The 9,446-nt window shown below is 44.4% G+C and overlaps 1 protein-coding gene, 8 non-coding genes and 2 pseudogenes across 9 annotated transcripts; all 11 read right to left on the reverse strand.

Moving 5' to 3' along the window:
* Positions 1–2,803: 2,803 nt before the first annotated feature.
* LOC147961057 (small nucleolar RNA Z102/R77) lies at positions 2,804–2,887 on the reverse strand (annotated as a pseudogene).
* Positions 2,888–2,992: 105 nt separating this feature from the next.
* Positions 2,993–3,080, reverse strand: LOC147961058 (small nucleolar RNA Z102/R77). Its single transcript, XR_015612474.1, has one exon. It is a non-coding gene; the product is annotated as a small nucleolar RNA Z102/R77 (small nucleolar RNA).
* A 53-nt stretch (positions 3,081–3,133) lies between these two features.
* On the reverse strand, positions 3,134–3,229 carry LOC147961059 (small nucleolar RNA Z101). The gene has a single exon (XR_015612473.1). It is a non-coding gene; the product is annotated as a small nucleolar RNA Z101 (small nucleolar RNA).
* Positions 3,230–3,477: 248 nt separating this feature from the next.
* LOC147961060 (small nucleolar RNA Z101) lies at positions 3,478–3,575 on the reverse strand. Its single transcript, XR_015612472.1, has one exon. It is a non-coding gene; the product is annotated as a small nucleolar RNA Z101 (small nucleolar RNA).
* A 292-nt stretch (positions 3,576–3,867) lies between these two features.
* LOC147961061 (small nucleolar RNA R64/Z200 family) lies at positions 3,868–3,961 on the reverse strand. The gene has a single exon (XR_015612475.1). It is a non-coding gene; the product is annotated as a small nucleolar RNA R64/Z200 family (small nucleolar RNA).
* Positions 3,962–4,152: 191 nt separating this feature from the next.
* LOC147961062 (small nucleolar RNA Z199) lies at positions 4,153–4,226 on the reverse strand (annotated as a pseudogene).
* A 333-nt stretch (positions 4,227–4,559) lies between these two features.
* LOC147961063 (small nucleolar RNA snoR97) lies at positions 4,560–4,664 on the reverse strand. Its single transcript, XR_015612459.1, has one exon. It is a non-coding gene; the product is annotated as a small nucleolar RNA snoR97 (small nucleolar RNA).
* A 115-nt stretch (positions 4,665–4,779) lies between these two features.
* Positions 4,780–4,895, reverse strand: LOC147961064 (small nucleolar RNA Z278). Its single transcript, XR_015612464.1, has one exon. It is a non-coding gene; the product is annotated as a small nucleolar RNA Z278 (small nucleolar RNA).
* Positions 4,896–5,029: 134 nt separating this feature from the next.
* On the reverse strand, positions 5,030–5,118 carry LOC147961065 (small nucleolar RNA Z223). Its single transcript, XR_015612461.1, has one exon. It is a non-coding gene; the product is annotated as a small nucleolar RNA Z223 (small nucleolar RNA).
* Positions 5,119–5,149: 31 nt separating this feature from the next.
* LOC147961066 (small nucleolar RNA R16) lies at positions 5,150–5,234 on the reverse strand. Its single transcript, XR_015612471.1, has one exon. It is a non-coding gene; the product is annotated as a small nucleolar RNA R16 (small nucleolar RNA).
* Positions 5,235–5,856: 622 nt separating this feature from the next.
* Positions 5,857–8,287, reverse strand: LOC147961067 (polyubiquitin-like). Its single transcript, XM_087538112.1, has 2 exons — positions 8,131–8,287; positions 5,857–7,431 (listed from the first exon to the last, which is right to left on the reverse strand). The coding sequence occupies exon 2, from the start codon at positions 7,202–7,204 to the stop codon at positions 6,071–6,073; it is 1,134 nt and encodes a 377-aa protein (XP_087394238.1). The 5' UTR covers positions 7,205–7,431; positions 8,131–8,287; the 3' UTR covers positions 5,857–6,070.
* Between the last annotated feature and the right edge of the window lie 1,159 nt (positions 8,288–9,446).

Genomic DNA, 9,446 nt, shown 5'->3' on the forward strand with positions numbered 1-9,446 from the left:
CTAGGTAAAAGGAAGGTCCAAAAAAGGTTCAGATTTTTAGAGAAGCCTCGATAAAAGAGATAAATAATTGTTGCCAAGGTTTGGAGGTGAAACTTGAAGTAGAAAAGGCATGGGGTTATTTTTACAAGTGTGTTGTGATAAATTCCAAATTAAAGGAATATTTGATATAGCTCCCTAATATTGGGAGGGTATGTTGTAAAGAGAATCACCATGTGACTTCCCTCGGTTTAAATGGACCAAAGAGCCATGCAATTTATTTAGTTGAGTTTTAAAACGGGTTGCATGATGACATGATGCAATGCACATGATGCAATGATGAATGCAACGAACCAAACAAATCACACGACGAAACCCGAAAATCATGGAAGGCACCTGAAGCTCCAGTCTTGGGGCGTCACAATATGCATGTCATAAGTGGGGTACCCAAAACAAACCCAAACTGAATCCTATTGGGTCCTCCTTTCCTTACATGGACACATGAATAATTTGAACCTGCAATAGGATTAACTCTCTGCGTCTAACATTGTACATGGTCAATTCTCCATGCCATCAAATCTCTCGTCTTTACCACAGATAAAAGATCATAGATATTTTGAACTTGAACCGTCACCCAGGGGCGAATCTACTAAGGGGGCTTTAACAGGCTTGAGTCCCCCCTCCAGCACTGCAAGAATTTTTTTTACTACTAGTTTCATGGCCCAATTCAGCCACTTGCAAGCCCAACCCAACAGATATTGGCATGATACAGGCTTTGAGCCCACCCTTCAGTTTCTGTCTAGATTCGCCACTGCCGTCACCTATTTATACAGCCTCCCCTCCCTTCCCAACATATGTTTGAGATGTTAACTATGGTCGATTAGTTGCTCTTCTCATATTATTTGCTCACTATATATGGTCAACCTAGCCATTCCATGGGAATGGTAGGTATAAGGAGAGAGGTTGCTAAAAGTAGCAACTAGAAGGTTACCTATAGGCAAAGATATCGTTCAAGTTTATGCGCCCTTAGCTAGGCCGACGCTCAGGCTATAGCTGATAGGAGGATATGTCTTACATGTACGTGGGATCCAGCATAGATGCAGTGCCTCCAAACACTATTGATGCTCTTACATGTAGTTGTGCGTCGCCATTGGTTGTGAACGGCCCCCACACATAGCAAAAACCCACCGCTCAACCACTGTGTACTCCCCTGACAGAACAACGCCATGACCTCGCACCTCTGCCGCCAAATCTAGCACAACTTGTATCCCAACCCTTCTCATATTCCTCCAAAGCGCAGGGGCACTATAGGTTTCTGGATGTCTAGTGCTAGTCTCGGTCGCAACCTCCACTTGCCGCACACACCAACTCCTTGCCCATCGTAGTTGCTCCAACTACATCAGGCTCATTGTCTTTCCATGTGCACTACCTGGCGTTGTCCTGCAATGAGCAATGCCGGATATGGGCGGCGAAGCCACATCATGGTGGTGACTGTGTCGGATCCAGCTCGTGGTGACTTGCAATCACGATCTCTCTTCTACAATCTTTGAAGGAAGTCTTTTTTACAATCTGAAGAAAGGTTCTTGGATACGGACAATGTTTAAGGAGAAACTTTCTCTGATCAAGTTTCTTGGATACGATTTCTCCTAAATTTTTATCCGTTCTTGACTCAACCTAGAAATTCCATGGGATTCTTGATCAATTAAGGTTGTAGAATTTTTAGTTCTTAATGGATGTTTTTTTCCATTGCCTCTTATTATGTCCATACCTGAAAATGAGCCAATGTGTTTGACGTTCAACAAAGATAATAACACGACGTCAGACACGCCCAGCTCGTGCTCCCTGTAGACATACAACATATTAGATCATTGCCCTGAAACGCCATGCCAAAATATTGGTCGTTGACCCGGGTGTGGTGTTCATTTGGATGGAGGCCAAATAATTGGTGTGCCCACCCCTCTGTAGTTCAATTCCAGCCAACTTTTTGGCAAGGCGTGGGTTAGCAAATCCCGCGCCAATTATTTGGCAAGCCCTCGATTCACATGGCCGGAGCGGGCGCAAACCAAACGACCTCTATTATACCTATAGCAATAGGTCTGCATCATCATGTGATTTATGGAAGAGATGTCGTAGATATGAAAATATCCAAAAAAAAAAAAAACTAGCCTAGGACTGGCTAGTGCAGTGGTTTAGTTTATGGCCTTTGAGTACCAGCAACAAGATTTATAAGGGGTGTATGGTCCTTTATCAACTTGACCATCATCTTAAACTAGACCTGAAGAAGGTGGGGGTGGGGGTGTATGGTCCATTCATGCATTGAGAGTGAGATTTCTAGACGACCTGAAAGCGGTGTCCTTTGTGATCACCTGAACTATGCACTTGTGATCATCACTCTATCTGGGCAAACCGATTAACAACAAAATCATCAAATAAAACACAAGGTCATTGGCCTCGTACTGAAGATTAGATTGTTCCACATGAAGAAAATTCAGACATATGCTTGTCTATAGTATAATTTATTTAATCCTCAGCCGCAACATCATGAATAACCATGGCACTAGGAGAAAAAAACATGAAAAGAGATCCAAGATCACTTCCAGCAAGAAACAACACTGCCTCCCATCTGACATCAAGGCCGGGAGGAAAGAGAATGGCCGCCAATCGGCCTGAGGATTCGGTGACTTGTCAAAGGAGACCGGCCAGCCAACATGGGTGAACTGCACTAAAATCATTTTTGGTACCATTCTACAACAAAGAACTCCAGCACATCTTTTTGAAACTAGGAAAGCATAAAACAAAATCATTTCCTTTTGTATCAAAGAAGCGAGGATGATCAGATTCGGTTCAGTATTTAGGCCATCATCTTGACCAATCAAGCCAATAAGGAAATTAATCATTGATCATCTCATCTCTGTCTATTTAACTAGAAAATAAATCTATTGATTAAATGCAATTACTATACAAATAACAAAGCTAATGAACATTATGAGGCAACCAAAAACATATCAGCTTATTGTGATGTTCAGTTTCAGATCAGTATTTAGGCTATCATATCGGCCAATCAAACCAATAGGGAAACTAAAATCTCATTCATCATTCCATACCACCCATTACAAACCAAAGCAAAAGGTTTTTGAAGGAGAACTACTGAGTGAGGGGGGTGCATCAGATCACCAAGGTGAAAAAGAATGACATCACATAAATGCCTCAGACGAAAATTACCCATAAACTCGTGTCTCCTCATCTATATCAACAACTCTCATTTCAACAACAACAAAATGGCCAACAAATTAAATAAGAGAAAGTGGCCAAACTGGCAAGCTTTTCTTTCTTGGAACATATAGAATAAAACTAGCATGGGATACGATCAGATAGAGCTATTACATGATTCATTGGACATAATATCATCCGTCAACAATGTAATTATGCATAGAATGACTCTTCTTGTTCTAGAACAAAGCACAAAGAAACAAAAAAACACAAAGGAAGAGGATATTATCAAGGATGCATCAGATCTCTAAGGTGAAAAGTGTCTGACATCACAGAGATGACTCAAATGCAAATTACTCATAAAATCTGTGTCTCCTTGTCTGCAACAACAATGCTCCTTCGACTTTGAAGACAATACAAAGTCAAGTCAAATTCAACAACAGATAAAGCAATATAGTTCCTCGACGTTCAATCGCATCTGAGTAGTGCATTCGATGATTAACATACGAGAAGCATATGGGCTGTGTTATTGTGTGATGAAACGGCACATTTATCCGTCACACCAACTCTGTTTTGTTGCAGCGAGTATGACTGTTCTTCCATCAAGAAAATCGCGAAGGCATCAGCAGTTTGTAATAAGGCACAAGAGCGAGGTAGACCATGAATATTAAAGATGGTATTTCATTGCTCAGTCATATGATATGAATTCTCGCTGACGCCAGGGGCATCTCTGAAGTCTGACATGCGAAAATACATAAATTCATCACCACAATGCCACAAAACGAGAACACCTAAAATGGCAAGTACAAGAAAAAAAGGATAAACAAAGATGCATCTGCATGATGGATCAGAAGGAAATTAAACATGGTTATTAGTCACTAGACATCAGAAACACGGACCAACTTTTCTTCATCAAATCCCACGAGATCTTTTGGAAACGAAAAATAAGAGAAAAAATAAGAAAGTGATCATCGGGGAGTTAAATACTAAGAATCAGATCATGGATCATATTGTTGCAGTATTCCCTCATCCTTTGAGACAGATGGGTCCATTGCACCAGCCAAAAGAATTGAGGGGGAGGAATTGTTCATGAACTGGTCATTTATCATTGATGTGCTCCAACTTCCACATTACCCAAATGAATAGAGCTACTGAATTTCCTGGAAAATAATATCAAGCGCATTGTTTAACTATCTACTCCCTCCTTCCCAAAATATAAGATCATTCTTGTGTCAAAAATGATCTCATAGTTTTGGACAAAGGGAATACATTTTAAATTTTATTACATCTAGTTCGGTTCAAGGCAAGTAAGATTGCCATTGTGAACTTAAAACAGATCCCAACACAGATGGTTCAGGCGGGAATGCGTGAGTGAATCTCGTGTCGTTATTTAACTCCCATCTCATAGGAACAAGAGACAAAGCTGATGACAACACACGGTCTGCAAGTTTTTCAGCCTCTACCACAAATCAGAGGTACTTGTGGAATGATAGTTAAACTAAGCAAAGATGATACACAAACGCTTAGTTTTGTCAATTAAAAAACAGAAGTCAACTTGGAAACAACAAGAAAAGTTTCATGTGATCATCAAGAACCTCAGACTTGCCCATTGGATGTCATGTGGATACAGCGCCTCCAGGTAGGTTCATCCTGTAAACAGGATCCTGGAGCCATCTGCACGTCAAAATGTTGGGCATAGCATCATTGGCATTTCAGATGATGTTTCAGAACAAATTACAAGCTCCTAATTCAGATCAAGAACATGGAAGATACAAAGGTTCAACAGCTATATTAATCATGAATTTCCACTATCACCACTGGGAAACCCACAGCTTTTTCATTGCACTGGCTCAGATCAATATAACAGGTTTTTCAGTCATGAATTCTCAGAAGCAGAAATGGCATATTTTCCCTAAAGTAAGAGTGCAAAAATAAGAAGCTCATATTAAGAAATAACTGATGGGATTGCCTTGGATAATAAGTAGAGTTTTGTAAAACATATCAAAGATTCAGTGTATAGCATATAATATTTCATATCATTTGCCAACCCTGGGTTTGCACAACGAAAATTGATAAATTTGCAAGGAAAAAAAAGAGAAATAGATCACGTTACAGCAAGGCATTAGATAATAAGTAGTCCACACATGGAATATCTGTTGTCACTTGTCAGCAGGAAGAGTCAAAAGAGATCGAAATTTTTGATATTTTTTTTAACTAACAGCTATGTATTGACCTAAAGCAAATAAAACATGTGGTATCTTAGAATAGAACTTGATGCATGTCCTGATCCGTTGCTCCCATACTCGGTGGCAATGGTGTGTTTTTGATCTCAGACTCCCTCGTCGGCATGGTAAGGAGAAATGATCATAATAATCAGTCCAGCCATTTTTCAGACCATGAGGACTGCCACCTGTGAAAATTAAAAGCAATATATTGTCTCTATATATGCACTGCTTTCATGTTTTGAACTGACTAGTGTAGGACATACGCAGATGCTACAACATATAACTAGCCTAGGACTGGTTAGCGTAGTGATTTGAAGTGATGTTGGGTACATTAGGGAAAACACAAGCGTTTTAGATGTAGAAAGGGCCTATGCAGATGCTATGACATAGAACTATGTTTTTCACCAAGGCAAGAATAACAGAATTATAGACCGACCTCAGAATATAACAGAATAATAGACCGAATTCAGGGCTCACTTACTCATAGTTCACCAAACATGTTGCACAACAGCAGAAGTTTCAGACCCAACCAGTAAACACTGCATCACAGTACTATAAGAAACAAAGACACCTACAACAGACCCAGACAACACACCGACAACTCCAACTAAAGCACCAAGACTTGCGAACCCAGAAACAGAAGCACCATGTCCAGGAGCTTACTGGCCACCACGGAGCCGGAGCACCAAGTGAAGGGTGGACTCCTTCTGGATGTTGTAGTCCGCTAGGGTGCGGCCATCCTCAAGCTGCTTACCAGCGAAGATCAGGCGCTGCTGGTCCGGGGGGATGGCCTCCTTGTCTTGGATCTTCGCCTTCACATTGTCAATGGTGTCAGAAGACTCAACCTCCAAGGTGATAGTCTTGCCGGTGAGGGTCTTGACAAAGATCTGCATGCCACCACGGAGGCGGAGGACAAGGTGGAGGGTGGACTCCTTCTGGATGTTGTAATCAGCAAGAGTGCGGCCATCCTCAAGCTGCTTGCCGGCGAAGATCAGACGCTGCTGGTCCGGGGGGATGCCCTCCTTGTCCTGGATCTTAGCCTTAACATTGTCAATGGTGTCCGAGGACTCGACCTCCAGGGTGATGGTCTTGCCGGTCAGTGTCTTGACAAAAATCTGCATGCCACCACAGAGCCTGAGCACCAGGTGGAGGGTGGACTCCTTCTGGATGTTGTAGTCCGCTAGGGTGCGGCCATCCTCAAGCTGCTTGCTGGCGAAGATGAGACGCTGCTGGTCCGGGGTGATGCCCTCCTTGTCCTTGATCTTCGCCTTGACGTTGTCGATGGTGTCAGAAGACTCAATCTCCAAGGTGATAGTCTTGCCGGTGAGGGTCTTGACAAAGATCTGCATGCCACCACGGAGGCGGAGGACAAGGTGGAGGGTGGACTCCTTCTGGATGTTGTAATCAGCAAGAGTGCGGCCATCCTCAAGCTGCTTGCCGGCGAAGATCAGACGCTGCTGGTCCGGCGGGATGCCCTCCTTGTCCTGGATCTTAGCCTTGACATTGTCAATGGTGTCCGAGGACTCGACCTCCAGGGTGATGGTCTTGCCGGTCAGTGTCTTGACGAAAATCTGCATGCCACCACGGAGCCTTAGCACGAGGTGGAGGGTGGACTCCTTCTGGATGTTGTAGTCAGCAAGGGTGCGGCCATCCTCAAGCTGCTTGCCAGCGAATGGTCCGGGGGGGATGCCCTCCTTGTCCTGGATCTTTGCCTTGACGTTGTCTATGGTGTCAGAGGACTCAACCTCCAGGGTGATGGTCTTGCCGGTCAGTGTCTTGACAAAAATCTGCATGCCACCACGGAGCCTGAGCACCAGGTGGAGGGTGGACTCCTTCTGAATGTTGTAGTCGCCAAGGTGCGGCCATCCTCGAGCTGCTTGCCAGCAAAGATGAGACGCTGCTGGTCCGGGGGGATGCCCTCCTTATCCTGGATCTTGGCCTTAACATTATCGATCGTGTCAGAAGACTCGACCTCGAGGGTGATGGTCTTACCAGTGAGGGTCTTCACAAAGATCTGCATCTGTAAATACAAATCACACAGAAGAAGAGTAAGGCACGGTACAGGGAAATCTGCAGAAAGCCAACAATAGATGAACCAGATGGCCACGGCACAGCGGAGATGAATTTAAACTAAGAATCCTGTAGAACTAAGCCACTGGATTTGACCATGCAGTGCTAAATTTTAGCAGAACTCACGACTAAAATATTTTAGCAATCTTTAGCAGCGTGGAAGCACTACGAAGGTAAAATGTCAACAATAATATCAAACCCACATGATTCTTTTTAGAATAGAATCGATGCATAACTACAAGCAACTAGCATCGATGCATAACTACAAGCAACTAGCAAATTACAGGCGTATCCTTCGACAGATCAGGCATAGGTGTGTCATGAGCGGTACAAAATCATAAATCCGCAAAAAATCTACCAAGATTTATCAACAGCCCAGCAGAACTAGCGAACTATGTATAACCCAACCAACAGCAACCGCATCCCAATCGGCAGTTCTACTCGATAATCCAGGGAAGATTTATATCTACAATCCGGCATCATCAACCTCGACTAACCGAACCAGCAGCAATTGACCAGCAATGACTACTCGACCCACAGATCTACACCAAACTACGAACAGCAATAGAGGGGAATCAACTAACAATCTACAGAGCCTGATAGCATGTGAACAAGAGGCAAGGACCGGAGGGATCGGAGGCTCGCATACCTTGAGGAGGAGGAGGAGGAGAGAACCTTGGCTTCGCTTGGATCGGAGGTTTCTCGGTGAGACCGGAGGGGGGGGCCGGATTGGATTGGATTGGATTGGATGTGTGGAGAGGAGACGGGAGGGGGCGGGGATTTTATAGCAGGCTCGGACGGGAGGGGAGGGAGAGAAGGAAGAAGAGACACGGCACGCCTGACGTGTGGGGAGGAGAGAAGGCGGTCGCGGAGTCCACCCCCCACCACGCAATTCCTCCAGGAAAAAAACCCGGACACGAGATTCGATGGCGATGCCGTTGGGTGTTTGGCTGCTTGGGGGCCGTCTGAGTTTTGGACGTCGGCTCACGGCCGTTGGTGCGTTGCCTTAGCGTCGTTGGTCACGCGTGAGTCGTGGTCCCTTTCCTATGCCGGCACGCACGGGCACAACTACTATATTTTTTCTCTCTTCATAGACCAAAACTCTGCCTAGCGGAAAGAAGAAAATTGATCAGAAGAAAGCTGGCCAAAAATGATACGGCCACGCAAACACGCCGAGGCCGTGCTCCTAACGGGTCAAGACTCCTCCCTTTCAAGCGATCCGAGTCGACGCTCTGCCACACGACCCAAAGACACCGCTCCAGAATACAAACCTTGGCAATACACGAAACCAGCCCCCGAGGTTGTGCAGCTGACGGGCCGATGACTCCACCACCCGAGAGGCCAGAACACGCACGTTAAGGCCTTGTACAATGGAAGGTGTTTAGGGAAGGTGCTTAGAGAAAAGGAAATCCTGATTTATTTTTCTAAGCACCTTCCATTGTACAGGGCCTAAAGCACAAAGACGATCTCCGGTGTCGCCACTCCGCTAGGGAAGAACAAAGAGGTGATGATGGTGGTTTTCTTGGCGAGCTAGGGTTCTGGCCGTGCCAACCCGTGGGAGCGACCGGGGGGTGGGAGGGGGGGCAGTCCTAGCTAGTTCTGAATTAGGCTACTATACTGTGACGTGAATTTGGTTTTGAGTTTTTTTTAGTGACCTGTATTCGTATTTATGTCCTTTTAGAATTTTGTCCGGAGTTTTTGAATATGCACCTCTTTATTTTGTAATTAGTTGAATTGAATTTGTCTTCCTTGAGTGGAAAGCATGACTTGATAGTGCACCGCCAGAATTTTAGCAAGGGTACTCAAACTTATCAACGATCGGTAAATTTTACGAGCTGTTGCTGGTACAATACAATGAGTTATTTTTTCTAATTGACAATTGGAGCAGGGCATCGTGAAGGTGTTAGAGCCACGTGCGAGTGTACCCCATGGATGGTGCCGATCTAAGATGAAAAATCGTTGGCG

The sequence above is a fragment of the Triticum urartu genome, chromosome 7A (genome assembly GCF_056163025.1).
Source record: "Triticum urartu cultivar PI428250 chromosome 7A, HENAU_Tu73, whole genome shotgun sequence".
Classification (NCBI taxonomy): domain Eukaryota; kingdom Viridiplantae; phylum Streptophyta; class Magnoliopsida; order Poales; family Poaceae; genus Triticum; species Triticum urartu.

Coding starts and splice junctions, on each gene's coding strand:
- LOC147961067 (XM_087538112.1), bottom strand. CDS start 7,204: ATGCAGATTTTTGTCAAGACACTGACCGGCAAGACCATCACCCTGGAG.